The 20,850-nt window shown below is 54.6% G+C and overlaps 1 protein-coding gene and 1 non-coding gene across 2 annotated transcripts in view; both read right to left on the bottom strand.

The window, feature by feature from the left end:
* The window catches only part of NGFR (nerve growth factor receptor), a 35,852-nt gene extending 18,780 nt beyond the window's left edge, over positions 1–17,072 (bottom strand). The window contains exons 1-2 of the mRNA XM_074940605.1: positions 16,842–17,072; positions 7,562–7,703 (exon numbers count right to left, since the gene is read on the bottom strand). Coding sequence (XP_074796706.1) covers positions 7,562–7,703; positions 16,842–16,886 — 187 coding nt within the window. The 5' untranslated portion in view covers positions 16,887–17,072. The remainder of the gene's footprint in view (positions 1–7,561; positions 7,704–16,841) is intronic.
* On the bottom strand, positions 13,040–13,150 carry LOC141978719 (U5 spliceosomal RNA). The gene has a single exon (XR_012636419.1). It is a non-coding gene; the product is annotated as a U5 spliceosomal RNA (small nuclear RNA).
* Positions 17,073–20,850: the final 3,778 nt, after the last annotated feature.

Consider the following 20,850-nt stretch of genomic DNA (forward strand, 5'->3'; position numbering starts at 1 on the left):
TGGGGCTGAGGAAGAAGGAGATGTATCTGTTGAGATTTGTACGCACTATCATCTAGCTAAGGTGGCCCCATTGGCATGTTATCTAGTAACCTCACCATCTCTAATGTACCGAGCTGCACAACACCGCTGATGCATGGTACAGATGGAGAACTGAGGCTAAGTGACAGGCCCAGGTCTCCCTAGTCCTGTGTCCTAACCACTTGGCCACCCTTCCTCTCGAGAAGGCAGCAGCCCATCCAGTGCTCTTGACAATCTAAACCCAGGGTTGTGAGTGCAATCCTTGAGGGGGCCATTTAGGGATCTGGGGCACAAACTGGGGATTGGTCCAGCTTTGAGCAGGGGGTTGGGCTAGATGACCTCCTGAGGTCCCTTCCAACTCTAATATTCTATGATTCCCATTGAGCAAATCAAACAATCCCACGACAACATAAGCACCATATCACACACGTTCCCCAGAGTCCCACCCATGACTACCCAGCCCTACCAACTGCTCATCTCCTCACCAGCCAGGAGAAAAGGTAGGCCCCTGAAGGCCGACCCATTCAGGCTGGGAGGAAGTGAACTCCAAAGGTCTGGAGCTCTCAGGTAGGGCACCTTTTGAACCACCCTTGCTCAGTGACATCTCGTGGTCAGTGGGGTTAAAGGCGGCTGACAAATCTAATGCTCTCAGTCCTTCCTGTTCACCCATTGCTGGGAGATCATCCACCGGAGTTGTCTCTCTCAATAACCAGACTGGCGAGGAGATCTCACGCCAACCTTTTTCCATAAGCTCAACCAGACGTGGAAGACTCGATACAGGGCGGGAGCTGGCAAGATAATCAGTGCCAAGCAATGAGTACTGGATAGCCGAGGCCTTCCTGACAGGGCTGTACGGCCCTGAAGGGGAGGTGACTAGTTCCCGGGCTTGTGGCATTACGCTGTATTGGCAGGGAGTGGTAGACATGTCTTCCATGGTAGGATGTGCAGTGCCTTGCGGGAGAAGACAATGGTAGCCACAGACTCCCCGTTGACCCACGTAGGCGTGTGACTCGTAGGTGACATGAGTCCCAGACCAGTGACTTTATCACAGGCTGATCTTTCCTCGCACGGACGTGCCATTGGACAGAATTTAACAGGCCATAACAGGCCCCTCCTCTTCCCCAGGGTCTGCATCATGTCAATAAACATAACACGGTGACATTCCGTAGTGTCCACTAGGCCTTGGTGTTTGGGCCCAGGACCAATGGGAGTTAGGCACCTTTGAGGCTCCTCGGCCATAGTGAATAGCTCGGAGCTGTCCCAGCCATCTGCCAGGAGGTCCGGGAAAGGGTGGGGCAGCCGGTCAAGCCCCAGCGGTTCCATCTCCATGCAGCTGGAGGGCTTTTCTTTTGGCAGGAAAGCGCGCCGGTTCAGAGGTGCGGAAAGCAGCCGTGTTTAGCTATTTTAGGCAGGGTCCTCAATAATTCAGCAGCATCAATTCTCGGTGTCGAAGGATCACAGGGAGGATGATGCTAGCGATGAAAGGCAGAGGGGTCCCCATGTGGCCCAACGCAGCTGATCGCTATTAGCTTGGCTATTAAGGGAAAACATTGGTGCCTGTGAACAGGGTGTTCCTGGCGGCGACCTCGATCTGTCCCCCCACTGTGCTGGGAGCGCCAAGCCGGGTCAGAGCATCCCGAAAGGTGAGCTTGCCAGGGTAACTCCCTGAGCAGGGATTCCATGCACCACCCTGCCAGCACCAGCCAGGTATTGCCATTCTCCCCACCATCCTCTCCTGCTGTACCATGTGCCGTGGTGGTGGTTGGGGCGGGGGGGGGTAGATCGCTGCCCCTGCCAGTCCTTGAAAGATGCTTCCATCCTCTGCTCTGTGGCTGAGAGCACCCCCAAACACACACCCTGGCACCCCACAGCGTTGCCATTCGCCAACTCCCATCCTCTCTGGCTCAGTTCAGTCCCAGCCAGCTCAGGGAGCGCTGAGCGGCAGATCATTTGCATTCCTCCGACCCCTTAGCCCCTCAAGGAGTGGGTGTGGGTGTGTAGGGGGGTGGGGGCATTCCTCTTCCCCTCCTAAAGCTGTTAATTTGAGTTTTCCATCCCAGAAGCAGCTCTCTCTTCTCTGCCCACCTCTGCTTTCTTGGCTTCTCCTGCGGCCGCCAATTTCGTGGTCGTAACTGAGCACAGAACGGAGATCAGACCTCCCAAATCTATTTTATTCAGGCCCTGACCCCCATCACCCCCCCACCCCTACCCCATCACCAGCTTGGCACAAAGATTCTTTCCTGGGTATCTGGTGAGTCTTGCCCACATGCTCAGGGTTCAGCTGATCGCCATATTTGGGGTTGGGAAGGAATTTTCCTCCAGGGCAGATTGGAAGAGGCCCTGGGGGGTTTTCACCTTCCTCTGTAGCATGGGGCACGGGTCACTTGCTGGAGGATTCTCTGCTCCTTGAAGTCTTTAAACCACGATTTGAGGACGTCAGTAGCTCAGACATAGGTGAGAGGTTTTTTGCAGGAGCGGGTGGGTGAGATTCTGTGGCCTGCGTTGTGCAGGAGGTCAGACTAGATGATCATAATGGTCCCTTCTGATCTTAATATCTATGAACCTGTGCTCTCTCTCCCTCTCACCCATCCCACTCCCCCCCGCCCCCATCACCTCCCTTGCCTTTCTGAGCAAACCAAGGCATCGCAGTTCCCGGTCAGACGCCGGAGTGCACAGCTCCCATTAACCTGGGTTAATTCCTTACATTATTCTGAATTATTGATGGACGCCATTAGACCGGCGAGCTGGACCGGAAAAGCATATCGGCTGAGTGGGCACATTTTCAGTGGCAGCCGGGTAGGCAAGCTGAACAATTACAGCTGAGAATCAAGCAGGCCCCCATGTAATGATGGATGCTGAGGAGATGAATAAATAAATCATGAGACAGCGGTCGGGAGAGGCTGGCGGTGGCGGGGCGGGGGGAATGCAGCTGCTTGGGCTAATGCAGGACTCAGGGGTTGAACTTCAACATGAAAGGAGACCTGGTTCCCCCCCTTCCCCCAACAGCCAGTGATGTTTTCTTCTCCACCTCCACAGGCCGAGTTTTGCACTGATGGTCTTTTGCGCCTTGCTGTTGTTGAATCGGTTGCAATAAATGAGGCCGGCCAGTCGGGAGCAAATCAAAGGAAAGGCTTTTCAGGGCAAACTGGAGGAATCCGCAACCGTGGGCAGTCACCCGGGCCAAACGGTGGGGCTGGATTATTAGAGGGCTCCATCATTTAATGACCAGCGACTGCACGATTATTCTGGATGCTGTGATCGAGGGGCGGCAGATGCCACGCTCTGGGGTGTAAGGCAATCCCCTGCTGAGGCCCAGAAGGAATGTCTCGCCCACCCCACACCATGGACAGCCTTTCACAACTGGCTAGGCTGCAGTAGACCCATTTTCTCGCCCCCCCCCCGAAGCACCAAGTAGTAGCAGCTGCCAGGGGCAGGAGATTGGATTTGATGGGTCGATGGTCTGAGCCAGTGCTTGGCCGTAGGTTAGTGGATCTGAAATGCCCGTGCTACAATCCACTAAGGTGAATCCTGTGGGTTCTGCAGCCATCTGATGCTCCTATGAAAGCCCAAGGGATTCTCACACGTGGAGCAGCGCCGGCGTCAGACCGGATCGCTCCACACTGCCGATATTTCACAAAGAACAGAGGGAAGGGAGCGGGGCTCAGAATCTGGCACAGGAGAGGAGAGGGGCTTGATTCTGCAGGCCCGGCCACCAGCCTTACACTGGCATAGCCCCTGGGCTCCTTATCTACAGAGGTGCAAGCAAGACCAGAATCAAGGCCGAGGGCTTCTTCCAACCAGACACGGACCAAGGCTGTTACCGCAGCTCAGCCAATCCATCGCCCGAGGGATCACAATAGGGGATTGGTCCCTACTGGATCTTTTCAAGTGTTTTCTCATTTTAAATGCCCCCAAATGCCCCCAAGCACTGGAGAGGCTGTCCCACGGCTTGATGGAGCTCACGACAGCAAGTTCTGCCTCCCAGCTTCCCTTTGCTCCTAGCTACCCCCATTGGGTCACACTCATTCTTCTCCTTTCACCAGCAGCGCCTCTTGGGCACATCTGCTCCCCTGATGACCTTGAGCCCCTCCCTCCTTGAGGCGGGCAGAGTGACAGCTGACCCATCTGCCACCCCTGGCTCTGAGACGACCCGTATTTTATTCTGGGTTTTTTAAAAAGTGACCTCCAAGTTCTAGCTTTTCTCATCATAGTTTTTTCCTTATTATTTCCGTTAAAGTAGCCACGTTATGTTAGGTGCTGGACAAACACATAGTAAGAGACAATCCGCGCCCTGAAGATTTTACAGTCTAAACAGGCAAGTCAAACAAAGGGCGGGGGAAACTGAGGCACGGAGAGGTGACATAACTTGCCTAAGGGCACGCAGCAGGTCAGTGGCAGAGTTTCTATTTTCCAGCCTGCTGCCCTATTATCTAGATCAGCAGTTCTCAACCAGAGGTCCGGGGCTTCCTCGGGGGGGGGGGAGGGGCCGCGAGCAGGTTTCAGGGGGTCCACGAAGCAGGGGCAGTGTTAGACTTGCTGGAGCCCAGGGCAGAAAGCTGAAGCCCCACCTCAAGGGGCTGAAGCCCGGGTCCCTGAGCCCTGCCACCTAGGGCTGAAGCCGAAGCCTGAGCAACTTAGCTTCGTGGGGGCCCCTGTGGCATGGGGCGCCGGGCAATTGCCCTGCTTGCTACCCCCTAACACCAGTCCTGGCTTTTATATGCAGAAAACCGGTGGTGGCAGCACTGGTGGGCCGTGGAGTTTTTATAGCAAACTGTGGGGGGCCTCAGAAAGAAAAAGGGTGAGAACCCCTGATCTAGATCATGCAGTCCCTCTACCCCCAGCCACTCCTGCCTCTGGATTACTTTGTCTACATAGGGGTAGGGGAGAGGGGTAGGGGAGAGGGGACACCTCAAGACCCTGTTGATGAGTGATTGGTTGCGTAGCTCAGCTCCCCAGTGTGACAAAGCAGAGAGCAAACCCAGTCCTAGCAGCAGAATGGAAATACACAGGCCAGCTATACAAAGACATGTCAAGGTCAGCTGGGCACATAAAACAGAAACACGTGTATTTATACACACAGCCACCCACGTGCAGATTAATGGACAGATGCTCCAGTGCTGCACCCGAGTTCCGATCCTGCTCTCTCAATACCGCCCCCCGCACACATTCCCGGAGGGAATCGCATGATGAGACCTGGAATGGCTCCATCCCTCAGGGGAGAATGTGTCCCAGCCGGAAGGATGCGGGGGAGGGGGGGGGGTTGCAAAAAAATGTCATGTCCCCACACTGAGGTTGTGAGACTGGAAACGACTCGAAAGCCCAGAGTGGAGAACGAACATGTGTCCGTGAGGATTAATACCGTCATCTGTGAAAGAGTCTGGGAGCCTGGCCTCCAGCAGGCCGCACGCACAAAGCTGTTGCTGCATGGCAAAGCCAACAGCATGCCCGCCACAAATACTGCTACGGTCCACAGAGACAGCATGCAAACACTTGCACACGGAGCCACCCCCAGGAGTGGTTAACCTGTAGTTCCATAGCACAGACTTGAGCTAAGGGAGCAACATCACTAAGCAGCAGCAGTAGTAGGCTGTTATCCTCAGAGAAAAAGCCTCGAAGGGGGGGCACAACACACACTTGTGCAGAGTCATGATACACCCGGAGCCAGAGTCATGATACACCCATCTGCCCGCACAAACAAGTGTGATCCAAGGACATGTTCACTCCCATTCACATCCACTCAACATTTACTGCATACGCACTCCCTCCATTACCCGGGTGGGAATTATTTTATCTTCTTCCAAATCAACATTTCCTTCTGGAATGAAGATCTGGCATGTCTCCCTGGGACCTGATTCACGCAGCATTTGCTCTGCGTGATTGTAAAGGCGCATCAGCATGGAATCCCTGCTCAGGGAGTTACCCGGTGAGAGACCTAAAGAGAGTTACCAGCATATTCTCGGGGCAGGGTTTGCTCCCTGGTAGAAGCTACTTTGCAGGGTGCTAACACGCTTCTCCTCCAAGGTCAGACAGCGGGGCTGGTATTCAATATCCAGAGTCCTTACTGCCATTCACTCCTAGGGTAAGTGGCATTCATTGATTTTGCAGGAAGGTTGATATTTTTAGCCAGTGCGGGACGACAGGCCATGGAGCATTTTCCTCTAACAAGTCAGATCACCTGCCCACAGCCCCCTCCCAGTCGGCACCCTCTCCTGCACCAGTCCCCTCTCTTCCAAAAATTGTTTTCAGGAGACACTCTCCTCAAGGATCTCTCTTCCACAGGGGAAGCCTTGTCCTCAGGGAGGTCTTCTCCCCCTGCAGCATTTTCAATTTTGCTCTGGGTCAAAATAAGAATTGTGCAACAAACCATCACGCAGCCCTTCACCACAGCGTTTTGGCTTGTGAGGATTTCGCTGCAAACGGTTGGAACCAGCAGCATTTCGGCACTTTCCTGCCATAGTAAATATTTGCAGGGCAAACTGCCCTGGTGGTGGAGGATGGGGGGGGGCTGGTGTTTTTATTTTCTCTGCAAAGCACCGTACACAGCCTTGGCACTACAGAAATAATCGCTCAATCATTTCATCACTTCGTGTGCACCGAGATCACTAGCACATGTACTCTATGAAGCATCTTATGGCGACAAAATGCCTTCATCCATCCGTGATCAAACAGCTGGTTTCCTTGTCCTATTGGGGCTACCTTGTTCTCATCCCCTGCTAAATGGTCGGTCTAATTCCACTTTCTTATTATACTGTAAAAGACCCGGGTTGGAGGCTCATTGGAAAACATCCCATTGGGCAGACCGTACAGCTAAGCAAGACAGAGATAATTTCCCAAACGTCTGAGAGAACCAAGCAACTGCCATCAGCCGGTGCAAGCCCAGGGGAAGGGGCTGAGTGGGTGTGGAGAGGAATAGAGACCCCAAGGAAGGAGGGAATGAAACAAATGGCCAGCAGAAGAAAACGCAAAGGGCTGGTATCTCAGAGGAGGGCTCAGGGGGAGAAAGCCCAGAAACCCCTTTGCCGTTTGGATGTGCAAGTTAGTGGGTACATGCAGACGGGGAGCTGGCTTGATCAGACTGCGAGGCCACACCGGCCTTCTTCAGTTGAGAGGCTTTGGTGACAGTGGTTATCGTGTTTGTGGAGGGTATGGTCTATTTGTTATATCCCACCTGCTGTGAGGGGGGGAATGGATTTAAATGATATAAAGGGAGACCAGATACCATAGTAATGGGCGCATTAGAAATTGCAGGTGAGAGCAATTCGCTAGTCTGGAGCAAGCAGATACCTGAGTGAGGACTGTACCAAATGGGATGACAGAGCAATGGGGATACCCACTTTTTCCTAGGTGCACCGTGTATTGTAGTCATGAGAAGACAATACGCACCCAGGGATCCCAAGGGCTTTTCCACCCAGCCATCTCACCCCTCTACTGGAATACAACACCCCCCGCCCCCAGCTTTATCCCCAGTGCAGTAGGCAGCAGGTGGCTTTCCCCCCACCTCCAAAGCTCGCTGCAGGGGTGAAATAGAGCATAGGCTACTTACTGTCCAGGCATGGCTCACAGACCGTCTGATTCACCCCACAGGGCTGCGCTACCCCTTCGCCCAGGTTGCAGGCTTTGCAGCACTCCCCGCTGGTGGTGTACCTCTTGGTGAGACACTTCTCCTTCGCAGCCCATGCCGGCCCCTGCCACGGGAGGGAAACAGAATGATCGGGTCAGTCTCTTTGCCGTGCAGGTGGGGTGGGTGAGGAAATAAGTAACTAAATAAATTCAATCCCACCAGCAGGAGGGGTGTCCAGCATGATCAAAACGCCCCAGCCTAAAATGCACTTGATTGGAAACATCTGGGCTTAAGATGAGCTCACCTACCGACTATTATTAACATCAAAGACTTGGGAGAAGAAAGGGATTAAAGAGTGTCGTTCCCCTCCTCCCGCCGCCGCCCCAAATTCCCATTCCCCATTAAAGCCCCCAAAAGCATTAGAGTGAGATCAGCTAGGAGAGCAACCAAGTGCCTGGCTTCCGCCCTCCGCCGGCACAGCACATTGTGGGGGGGGGCTGGGTTCTTCTGGGTGCCTATTGCACTCCTTAGTCGCACTCCTATAGAGCCTTTCATCAAAGGATCTCAAAGCACTCTGCAATCGTTAACCACCTAACCCTCCAACCATCCCTGTGACGTCGAACGGATGCAGGGGAATAAATAGAGACTCAGAGACTTGCCCAAGGTCGCTGCGGCCACCCAGTGGGAGAGCTGAAAAGCTAATTGAGTTTTAAACCCTACCATCCCAAACCCTCGCCCAGTTAGGGTGACCAGATGGCAAGTGTGAAAAATCAGGACAGGGAATGGGGGGTAATAGGCACCTATGTAAGACAAAGCCCCCAAATAGCGGGACTGTCCCTATAAAATTGGAACATCCGGTCACCCTACGCCTAGTGCACCATGGTTTGCTTGAGCTCCAGGACCTGAATTCCGAGGCCTGATAATGGAAGCGCATGCTTTGAAGTGCTTGGTAATTATGGTGCCGAGGGATTCAGCTATATCACTGTCTAATGGAAGCAACGGTATTTGCTTTCTAAATAAATCCTGCCCTGGCGTATGGAAGCAATAACACGCCACAAGTTGCGCGGTTAGGACAGAGCTGCATATGCATCATGTGGGTTTGGTAAACGGCAGATGAGTGAGGCCAACCTTCCTGAGAAGTGGGAGGGCTGGGTGCTTTAACTTCACAAAGTGCTTCTTGCTGTCAAGCACCCTCCCTAGCAACGCGGCATCTGCTTCCCTAGAAGAGACAGCTAGCGGCCGAGTGTTGGCAAAGGTTATGTCTTGCAAAGGCTATTATTTTTCCCCGCTGCAATGCTTGTCGGTAGAAGGAGCCAGCCGCTTTGTATGAGCTGTGGTAACAAAAAGAAGAAGGGGAGAATTGGATGGCTCAGGGCATGGTAACGAGATTCAGAGCCTTCCACCAAGGGGAGTTGGGCGCCTAAATACTTTTGAGGCTCTGGGCCCCAGTGCAAAACTAGCCCAGGCAGGGACCAAAAGGTGCTATCTGGCATTCTGCATGAAATGAGCTTGGCAGCATCACGCCACTTTCCATTCTGCAAGTCACAAGCCAACCGCCACCGGCGCTAACTGCCAACCATGTCTACGGTCTCAACAGAAAGGCCCAGGAATACATGGGACAGAGAGACTGAAATACCTTTCTCCTTGTCCTGAGCAGTGGTCCCGCAGGGCCGTCGATAAACACAGCTATACTTGAACAATGCTCTTGGCTACTGCTGAATGGGAAACATTTCCTGGGGGTGGGGTATTTTCATGAAGTGACCACTCAGTGCAACAAAAATAAATCTGCTCACAGCACTGCAGGCTGGGAACTTGCTACTTTATTGAATTGCATCACAACAGAGTGGAGAGGGGAAGCTTCCATTGACTAAAACAGGAAGTAAGGGTGAGGTGGAACATGGCTCCAACTCATAATACTCTGAATTAATCCCTTGATAACCATCTCCTACTTCGACCACATCACTAACGAAGAGGTCTGTAACATCATCACCCAACGCGCTAGGTCATATGAAGACCTCCTGACAACCGTGAAGAAGCACAAGCTGAAGTGGTACGGCCATGTAACAAGATCATCGGGCCTATCCAAGGTCATCCTCCAAGGGACAGTACAGGGGAAGAGAAGAAGAAGTAAACAGAAGAAGAGATGGATTGGAAACATAAAAGAGTGGACGGGAATGGACTTCACGGAGACTTAAGCACTGATACACAGTCATCAGGGGTGGAGACAATTGGTTGATTGCTTATCAGTGACGGTGCCCCAACGACCAATGTGGTTATGGGAGCGAGGATGATGAGAGGCATAAATCATCAATCTCTATGCAATTTAAGATTCACTTTTTTTTTAACTAATTGTGTTTCTAGCTTTTAGGTTTCTGAAGAAAACCTCCCAAATGGGAATGCATGCAGCACTGTCTTCCTGAGTCTGCAGACAGATAGCTTGCCTGCTGCTTACCGCTTCTTCAAATAGCAGCAGAGTGAAACCTAGAAGCCTGGTCAGTTTCATGGCCTCTGGGAGCAAGAATCATGTCAGTTTTAGTCTGCTGCTCTGGGCAGCAACACAAGAAAGCATTGGAGTTATTCATGAAGAAAAAGTCACTTGGAGAGGGGTAGAGTAGCAGAAATCTGACCTCTCCAGCAGCAGCAAGTAGAGTGTGGGAAGAATAGTTAAGAGGAGTTGGAAGAGAGAAAAAGTTCTTCCTTCCTTCCAGCAAACATAGGGAGTTCACCTTTATCTGCCACCAATAGCCAGAAGCAGCTACACAAGATGGAGCAGAGTCTAGGGCGAGCATCACTGGAAGGAATCCTAGTCCCACCCCTGTTCCCAGAAACTGGGAGAGGAGCTTCTGGATTCTCACCACAACACCCCCTCTTGACTTCCATAGTTGGGGGCAGGGATAGCTCTGTGGTTTGAGCATTGGCCTGCTAAACCAGGGTTGTGAGTTCAATGCTTGAGGGGGCCATTTAGGGATCTGGGGCAAAAACTGGGGATTGGTCCTGCTTTGAGCAGGGGGTTGGACTAGATGACCTCCTGAGGTCCCTTCCAACCCTGATATTCTATGATAATATCAGCCTCTAACTAGTAGGTTAACTCTTGTGCCGGGTAGGTGTCTGGTACAGTTATCAAGCCCATCGGGACTCTAAAGCAGCATCTCCCTACTGCACCTTTCACGAGCAATACAATTCATGCCAGAAATGAAAATACAGCATTGAAAAAAATCTCTCAAAACAAACCCTGCCAGGGGAAAAAAAAAACGAGGCAGGAAAGACACTTTCCTGGCAATTTCTCTTGCCCACCCACCCCTCACCACGCAAGGGAGACGAGCTGAGCGAAGGAACCCAGTGCCTTCGCAAGCCAGCTCAGCTCCCTGCACAGCAGGCACCTCCCTCGGCCAATTCGCTGCCTCCTTTCCCAGTGTCCACTTGATAAACTCTGTGCTCTGTCTATTACAGATGCTGGTGTTAGACAAGGGCGCGCCAATTACAGGCATTTGAATGACAAAGGGCTCCAATTACCCGGCGCTTGAGAGCATGTGGGCACTGGCGCTGCATTTGGCAGCACGGTTAACTCGTGAGGGCCTGGGATGACTCTCTCTGGGCACGACTGCAATAAAAGACCCACGGCACCAAGCCTTGGAGGCTGGATCAAGTGATTCCGGCTCATGGGGCTCAAAACAGCAGTGTAGACGTTCTCGCTTGGGCTGGACCCTGGGCTCTGAAACCACGTGAAGGGGGTGGCTCAGAGTCTGCCCTCCAGCCCGATCCTGAATGTCTACATGGCTATTTCTAGTCCCGCAGCCCAAGCCCCGCAAGCTCGAGTCAATTGACCGGGCCTCTGATACTCGGTGCTGCGGTGTTTTTCTTTGCCGGGTACACATACCCTCTTGTAAACGCTGCATCACACGAGTGACCCCAAGAAATGGGGCTTCATGCTCAAGCCAGCATATCCAGGCTAAGAAGGGTCCCTGGTAAGTAAAGTAGTAACTGCAAGCTCCTCACAGGCTCTTGTATCATTATTTTAGGGCCGTGGTTCTCAACCTTTCGGGGCTCAGGACCCAGTTGTAGATGCTTATGGCCTGTCACGACCCAGTAAATAGTCTGGGGGTGGAGGCCCTGGGGTGGTTTCGGTCGGATTCTGTCTCCTGAGAGGGTTGGGTCCTGCCCAGCACTCACCCCACAGTGGCGGCTCCTGCAGCTCCTGTGCTGTGGGGTTGGCTGGGCTTGGCTCTCCTGCTCCAGGCATTGCAAACTGACTGGACCAAATTGGTGTGAGTGGAATTGTGACCTGGCTTATGGGGTTGCAGCGCCACTCACTCAAATTTAGTCTACCCGGACTCCCGTCAGCATGACGGCTCGGCCAACCTGAGCCGCGCTGGGACCCCAGAGGCTGCAGTGCCTGGAGCAGGGAGGCAAGCCCAGCCAGCCCCACAGCACAGGAGCTGCCATGGGGCCCTTTGAAACATTCTGGCGACCCAATGTCAGGTGCTGCTGACCCACGGGGTTGAGAAACCCGGGTCTAGGGCCTCTCTGCTGGGTGAGGCTGGAGAAGCTGTGGGGGTTACAGCATTCGATGGTGCCCCCTGCTGGAAGAAGATAAGAATTAAATTAGGGTTGGCCAGAAGAAAATAATCCCATTTGGTGAAAAATATTGAGGTTTCAAAATGTGTTTACATTCCGCCTCGGAAGGAAACCGAAACCTTTCAAACCTGTCCACAAAACATGAGAGAGAGAGAAAAGCCAAGGGCCCTGTGACTAGGGCAAAGAAACACCCTGACTCAAGGCTTTCTTCTGCCTGATTCCACCAGCTTCAGATGCAGTCTCCCTCTACCTGATTTAGAGTAGGCATTTGAACCCGGGTCACCCCCTGCAGCCCAGCTGAGTGCCCTAACCACTGGGCTATCACATGGTGAGGGGCTTGCTCTCGTTTTGCTCAGAAATTTCATCCTGACCCAAGGAATCTTCCTGCTGAAAGTTTAATTAAAAACCGGCAAATTTCCACCAAAAGGCTACAACGAGAGGGGGGAGTGTCATCAAAAAATTCCCAGATGACTCCAGATGAAATTGCTTTAAGAGCCATCACACCCAGCTCACCTCTAGGGTGACCAGACAGAAAGTGTGAAAAATTGGGACAGGGGGTGGTGGGTAATAGGTGCCTATATAAGAAAAAGCCCCAAATATCAGGACTGTCGCTATACAATGGGGACATCTGGTCACCCTACTCACCTCCTGCATCACCCCACAGTGACCCCTGATGAGAGGGGCAAGGACGGCAGTAGGTGGGTCAACATTCAGTGACTTGTCCTGCATCCTTTCCGGCAGTGACTCCTCTTGCCAGAGGCTGGGGCTGGAGTAACAAACCAGCTGCTCACATTTCTTACTATGAATAGCTCTGGGAACGAATGGGACCAAAGCAGCTGTGCTTTCGGCCCAGTCTGCTCAGGCCGGCTGGGACTGAATGAAGTGGGTTACCAAGAAGCCTCAAAAAATTGGGTAGAAACTCATAAATGTTCCTCTCCACAGAAATCTGTAGTAAAAGGTGAAAGATTTATATGATCTGAAGAGAAACCAAAGTATAGCCAGGCTCTTACCCCAGCCTCTGCCCGGGTTCCTAGAAGCTAGAAGTGAAATATACAGGCTTTCCTGCGGCCAGTACTCCCTGCAGTGCCCCCTGCAGGGAGAGAGCAGCTGTGAGATATGGCTAATCCCTCGCAATCTGATTGCCGGGGGCGGGGGCCACTGACTGACAGCCCGCACTCTGCATCCCCTGTTGTAATTCTTGCCAGGAAAGGTAAGAAGAAATGAGCAATGCCCCCCTGCTCCTTGGCAATCCCTCCCCTCAGTGCTACTAAATGATGTGGAAAATATAACTTCCATTCCCAGGTTCCAGAATCCAGCCTCCCTGCCAGCCTGCCTTTCCCTTTCCGCTCTGCGTCCCGAGCACTGAAAACTCCCATAAAGATTAACACATTTATAGGAGGGCACATGGTCTACATTAGTCCAGCAAAATGTGCATGTTATTAACACAACTCCTGTTGACAAAGCCACAGGTATTAACCCCATAAAGCATTATGACAGCTGGAACAAGAAGGGGAGAGTGACACCTCCATGAGCTTTTAATTGCTTTTTAAGTTGTGCTGGTGTGTGTGGGTGGGGTGTGTGTGTTTTGTTTTTTTAAGGAAGAGGATGATTGATCATAAACCCTGGAATACATGTAGGACATGGTAGCAGGGCACATTACCAGTAAATCTCTGGCATGAAAAAGATTTCATCCTGAACAGGAGACCTGGGGCAAACTTCGAGCTGGAGATGGGCCCAAAATCCTGGAGCCATACTGCCCCACAGGCTTGTCACATTCCATGGCTACTAGCCTCACTGGCCACAACCAGCAGAACCAAAAAGCCAGCTCAGAACAACCCCCACACTTTGGGGACATCTGAAATCTGGATCTGAATTCTACAGCCTGGGTCATTCGCAAGTCACAGCCCCACATGGGCAGTTTCTCTCTGCATCCTGCCACTTGAGAACAGCGCTGACCAAACTGAAGACCCTTCCCCTTCCCTTCCTATTCCTCCCAAGGAGTTTATCTGCTGCTTGGGGTTGGTAATGGGACACTGAGCCTTTCGGCTCTAAGCAAGCGGTTCCAATCCAGTGATGACTGAAAGCTATTTCCATCTGTTCGGTGGCCCGTGTGAAGTGGGCTGATGGGTGTCTCTCTACCTTCTAGGGGCAGATGTGCTCATTGCAGTCCACAACTGCCTACCACCCGCACACATGCCCCTTGGCTGGCTGTCTCAGCAGAGAATCAAGGGTACAAGTGAACACCCCTTTGAGCCCTAGAGGTGATCCCTCCGGGTCACAGCTGAGCAGGGAGAGCACTGGGGGTGCTGGCCTGTTTCTGCTCTGTAGATCAAGTTATGGGCTAAGGAGGCGCAAAATGGTTTTAAATAAATGAGGTTGACTCAAGCCCTGAAGTATGAGGTTTAAAATCCCCGCCAAAATGTGCCCAGCAGTAACTCTCATAATTCTGGATAGTCCTGATATCCACAGAAACATCCACTCCTGCCCAGGCTGTGGATCTGAGTGGGGCTAGCAATTCCTCTGTTCCTAGGGATCTATAATATACCTCTGCCTAGGGGCTTTTTCTTCTGCTCGGTCACTGCCTTTGGCTTGTGAATATTTCACTGGCCTTTCGCACTCTCCCCCGTGCAACGCTTTTAATGGTTGCCCCCTATCATATTTGAATGGCTGGTGCCCCCACAAGAACCCAGGGAGGGCGGGGGAGGGGTGCTTTAGCAATCCAAGCACAATTGCTCTATGATCCCGTAGCTCCTGCTCGGGTGGGAGCCCAGATCTCATGGGGGCAGATGCCCTCAGGGGGCCCCAGACTAGAGGAGAAACCCCTGGCCCCCTGCTAGCCCCTTCTGCTATGTGTGAAGGTCACAGGGGTCCGGGCACTTGGGCTGCCACCCAGACTAAGGGTGAGGTTAGCTGAACTGAGCCAGTTGTGGAAAGGCGCCTGCTGGCTGACACCTTCCCTGGGCTGGGGCTTCCCCTCTCTCTGCTGGGGATGAGTGTCTGGAGCACCCCAAGCAGGGACACTGGAAGCTGCCACGCCGCTCAACCAGATGCCTGAGGGTGGGGGGAGAGATTTTGCCCCCACCTCCATCCCTGGGAATGGGATAGCAGCAGGGGAGGGGGAGAGAGGTGGGGGAGTGTCTGGAAAGGGGCACAGGCGGGTGAGTGGGGAGGAGGGGTCGGGAAAGGGAGGGGACGGGGCTGCGGGGGTGGGTGGATCGGTTGAGGAAAGGGGTGGGTGGATGGAGAGGGTGGAGGGAAGAGAAGGGAAGGGGTGTTGGATGGATGCAACACGGGGCCAGTCTGGCCGCATGATCCCCAGCCCAGCCGCGTACATTGATTTAAAGCCCCTCAGCATCCCTTTGTGGGCGTTCAGCTCCTTGGCTGGATGGAGCCCCCGGGGCGGGGCTCAGCCATAGGGAAGGGGACGGAGCATGTTCCAGGCAAAGTGCCCGGCCCAGAGGGGAGAAGGTCACAGCCCAGCCCTGCTCTCTGTGCCCCTCCACACACTGTGCCAAGCTGCCCACCGCTCTGCACCCCCCTGCCTGGCCATCCTCCACCCCCGCACCCCTCGGCTGACTTCCCCCCGTGCCCGGGTACCCCTCCCCGAACCCTCTACCCCCCGGCTAACCCCCTTCCCTCCGTCCCCCTGTAGCCCTCCCCCCAGCTAACCCCTCCCCCAGTCCCCTTGTACCCGGGTACCCCCACCCCGCTGCTCCCCTGTGCCCGGGTACCCCCCGCACCGCTCCCCCGCTAACCACTCCCCCGTCCCCCTGTGCCCGGGTACACCCCTCCCCCGCTAACAACTCCCCCGTCCCCCTGTGCCCGGGTACCCCCCGCACCCCTTCCCCCGCTAACCACTCCCCCGTCCCCCTGTGCCCGGCTACCCCCCGCACCGCTCCCCCCGCTAACCACTCCCCCTTTCCCCTGTGCCCGGGTACCCCCCGCAGCCCTTCTGCCCCGCAAACCGCTCCCCCCTCCCCCTGTGCCCGGGTACCCGCCGGACCGCTCCCCCGCTAACCACTTCCCCGTCCCCCTGTGCCCGGGTACCCCCCACACCCCTTCCCCCGCTAACTCCCCCGTCCCCCTGTGCCCGGGTACACCCCTCCCCCGCTAACAACTCCCCCGTCCCCCTGTGCCCGGGTACCTCCCGCAGCCCTTCCCCCGCTAACCGCTCCCCCGTCCCCCTGTGCCCAAGTACCCCCCGCACCGCTCCCCACGCTAACCACTCCCCCGTCCCCATGTGCCCGGGTACCCCCCGCAGCCCTTCTGCCCCGTAAACCACTCCCCCGTCCCCCTGTGCCCGGGTACCAGCCGCACCTCTTCCCCCGCTAACCACTCCCCCGTCCCCCTGTGCCCGGGTACCCCCCGCAGCCCTTCTGCTCCCCGTCCCCTCTGACCCGCTACACCCCTTGTCTCCATCCCTAGATCCGGCTGCTCCCCCCAGCCCCCCACCCCGTCCCGCCTGTGCCCGGACACCCGTCCCCTGTCCCGCTACACTGCCCGCCTCTCTCCCTGCGTCCGGCTGCCCCCCGCGCCCGCCCCATCCCCTTGCCCGCCTGCCCCCTTCCCCACCCGCCCTGCGCGGGGCTGCCTCCTCCTCCGGGGCTCTCCAAGCGCACGGTCCCCCCGGGACCCGGCTCCCCTTCCCCGGGCCCGGGACGCCGCCACAGCCCGCAGGTTGACTCACCCCTGGGACCAGCAGCAGGAGCAGGAGCAGCAGCGTCTTCCCCATGGTCCCTCCCGCGGGCGGGCGCGACGGGGCAAGAGCGAGCGGCGCTTCCCCCCGGGCCCCTGCAGCCTCTCACCTCCCCGGCGGGCTCAGGTCGGAAGAGGGAGGCAGCCCGGCTGGCTGCGGGACAGCACCTGCCTCTGAGCCCGAAGCTCAGCCCCGTTTCATTAAAACGATCGATGCTGCGCTCCCACTGGCTGGGTGGCTTTTCAAAAACCCAAGTCACTGCAGCAGCCCCTCCTCCCTGTGCCGCCCCCCCCCCCGCTTCCCCTCCACCCCCAGGAATATTGTAACACAGACACACACAGACACACACACACACACGCTGGCATCTGCCTGCTCAGCCAGAGACTCTTCGGAAAGGAGCCTGGGAGACAATTTAGCTGGGAAATGCACAAAACTGACAAGAACCAGCAGGCAACTTCCAGCTCCCTTCCCCTTCGCCAGCTGCCATGCATGGCCCTGGAAACGCTGAATGAGACGCAGCTAAATGGCCTGGGTTTCCAGGAGAAGGGCTACACACAGGGCCGATGGACTGCTTTCGTTGGGGTCCTTCTGTGTTACCCACCTATGCCTACCCCCCTCCCCCAAATCCATCTATCCAGCCGTCTCATCCACAGCCCAGCATCCATTCCCCCCACCCCCACTCCCCAGCCCATCTCTCTGTCCACCTTTGCTCCTGTCTCTTTTAGTCTTTATTTCTAGTACAGCGGCACCCAGAAGCCTCCATCGGGTTGAGGCCCCTGGGTGAGGCAGCCCGAAGAGGAAGATGACCTGCAGGCTAAATTCCCCCTTTCACCTGCCCATCCCACTGGTCCTCTTTTAAGTCAGAGCTTGCTGGTGTGGAGAGGGCTGCCCAGATGGGAATGAAGACTGGAGACTGCCCTTGTGCAGCCCGGGTCCCAAAGACGACAGAGTCCCTTCTTTAAAAGGGAGCATAGTATTCTACAAGAATGGTCCACAATGTTTGGGCCAGACCCTCCGTTACAGTGGAGACGTGTCCAGTACAGTTTGGCGGGGAGGGGAGCAAGGAAGTGTCTTTTGCCCCTCCTGAAACTAGGCCAGCTGTGTGCAGCTCGGGTGTGCGGCATAATTCAGAGCAGCTTGAAGGCTGCTCTAAACGAGTCCAGCTGCTGGCGGTCCCTGGGGGCTGATACATCAACCAGGGACTGCCAGTCAGTCACATTCCTTTTCCCTCCAGTCCCTGTCCCTACATCGGCAGCCGGAAGGGGTGTGCAGAGGAGGAACTACCCAGGCCCTAACTTCCAGAGAATTGCCCTATACTGGGGCAAGCAATTCCCCTCTACTGGCCAGGGATGCTGGCATTAGGGTCACTGGGCCCATGCTGCAGGGGAGAATCGGAAGAATCCTGTTCTACCATAGTGTGCGGAGAGATTATGGTCGTGTATTGTATTAATTAAACACTGTAACTACACTGTTTGGGGCCATTACTGGAGAACACTGTAGTGCCGTTGTTATTATTAAGGTAAAATTCCCCTTGTCCCTCAGTGCAAGCGAGGAAGGTTGGTCTTGGGGCTACCACACTGTTCTGGGGCTCAGGAGATCTGGGCTCATTTCCAAGGGTCTGCTGCAGACTCCTCGTGTGACCTTGAGCAAGTCACTTAAAAAAAAACCCACTCCCTGCCTCAGTTTCCCCATTTGTAACACAGGAGCAATAGAACGCTCCCTTTGTTTGGATTGCCAGCTGTTTGGAGCAGAGGCTGCCTGCTGCTATGGGTTTTTACAGCACCGAGCACAAAGGTGCCTTGGTCTCAGTTGGGGTCAGTAGGTGCTACAATAATACACATAATAAGAAAGAAAACGGTGAGTTGATTCCTTGATTGGAAGCAAGTTCCCTCCTGTGTGCACAGACCTGGTTTCTGCAGCCTCCTGCTGGCTGGGCGCTCTTCTCTTGGGCCTCGGCTTTCCTACCCCTCCCGAAATGTCCCCTAACCCCGGGGGACAAGGAGCTCTCGAAGCCAGATGGCTCCAGCAGCAGCTGGCAGGGCAAGGCATGGGGGAAGGTGAGCCTGTTCCCTAATGTCAAGTGGAGAATTAGGATGAAACTCAAGGGGGAGGGGGAGTGTTGCGGGAGGGGGGAAGAGAGGGGGGCGTTGTGACTTCCTTTCTGCACCCCCAACCTCTGTACCCGATCCTCCCCAGTCCTTACTGGGAGACAATGGGACTTTGGCCTAGGAAAGCAGAGTTAAGGATCTGGCCCCACTCTGGAGTTCGCTGGAAATGGGTGAATGAAAAACCAAGCCAAAGGAGGAGAATGGCCTTAATTAAGATATCGTCCTGCTCTCCGGCCAGGACCCACAACCTGGCAGCATCCAAGAAGGCCAAACCCTCCCACCCCTAGGTGAGTGCTGTGGGATTTTTGCCTGAGTGAGAAATTAAAGACGGCAGGTCCACTCCCAGCTGGTGCAGGAGTTGAGTCTCCTCCCTCCAGTCTCCTGTCCATTGCCCCAGTTTAGTTTTCAATCGCTCCAGGAGGCTCTTTCCCTGCCTCCCGGCATCAGCCTTCTGACACCCCAGTCCCAAGAGACATCCCCCCACTTGCGCGTTATTGTCCTTCGCCGGTTTCCTCCCCATTGCTCATCCCGCTGTGCCTCATTAAACCTCGTGCATTCCGCCCCCTTCCGGCATTTGCAGGCGGAGACCAGGGTCTTGCAGAGCAGTTGCTCAGCCAAGATATTTCAATTCTTCTGATCTTGCCTCGCAAATCAAGCCCTGCAGCTCCCCGATGGTTTTTTTTTTTTTTTTTTTTTTTTTGACGCTCTCCTTTGAACTGCCTCCAGCTGAATCTATCTTCCTGGCAATGAAGCGCCCACCTTCTGCGGGTGTGTTTTTCAGATGATGACTGTAGCACTGGTTTATAGCCCTCGTTACTACACCTTGCTTGGCTGCGAGATGCAGCGTGACGGGCTTCACCTTGCAAAGAGCAGCTGGGCATTCGCCCACACGTTAAATACCCTTCCTTCACCGGCTTGTAATGAAGAGGTGGTACCTCCCCGCAGACAGCTCTGGGCTGCCTTCCTGCCATTGCTAGCCTTCCTGCTGCTGCTGGAGTAAGGACTTTGTCATATTGATCGGTTCAGGCTGCGTTTCCTCTCACAAACGCGAGCTATCGACCTGCCAAAGCGGATGGGGTCAAACAGCACGAGTGGGGCAGCTGTATTCTTCTGGGCAGCTCAGTCTGCTCTCATGAGCAGCTACAAAGGATCTTTAGGAAAGTCCCTCTTTCAGAGCCTTTCGCTCAAGTCCAATAAAATTAAACAAAGGATACGATTTGTTCTTCATCAGCCAGACGTAGCATCACACGTGCATCCCACCCCAGGGCAGGATCTGAAGTTTGGTTTGCTGGCTCCGCTCAGTTGTTTGTCCAGGGTGAAGCTTGAGAGCAGGGTCCTCAGATGAGTACCCACTTGGCAGAGCTGGTCTTTGGGACATGAGCCCAGGGCCCACTCAAGGATCAAACCCTTGGAGCTGGAAGCAGTGGTGATAAACCAAGCTTTTCTTTTTGCTAATGCTGAGAAGACTGCAATGGGGAGATCTGCCTGGTTGTAGGGCAAAGGGGTGTGGCTAGAATGGGGGAGATCCAGAACAAGGAGACGACTAATCTTGTGCTTCCCACTCCAAGCAAACCCACCCTCTCTCTAGTAATACACAAGTCCCTTGCTGCTCCCTGGGATTGCCTTCCAAACTCCGGGGAGTTTACAAATCGACTCCAGGTGTCATGGACCCTGAAACTACCCCCACATCCTCAAAGGCCCCCATTCAGAGGTGATGTGCAAGGTGGGGCTACCCTGGTGTAATTGCCAAGCTCCAGGGCTAGACATGAGCAGCACCTCAGGGAAAGAAGCGAACAGGAAGGTGTCAGTTAAATTATCTTTCCTCCTCTTAACTCCTACCACCTCCCAGCCCCACAGTGTGTAAATTACAGGGAACTTCCACTTCCCCAGCT

The sequence above is a fragment of the Natator depressus genome, chromosome 27 (assembly GCF_965152275.1).
Source record: "Natator depressus isolate rNatDep1 chromosome 27, rNatDep2.hap1, whole genome shotgun sequence".
NCBI lineage: Eukaryota > Metazoa > Chordata > Testudines > Cheloniidae > Natator > Natator depressus.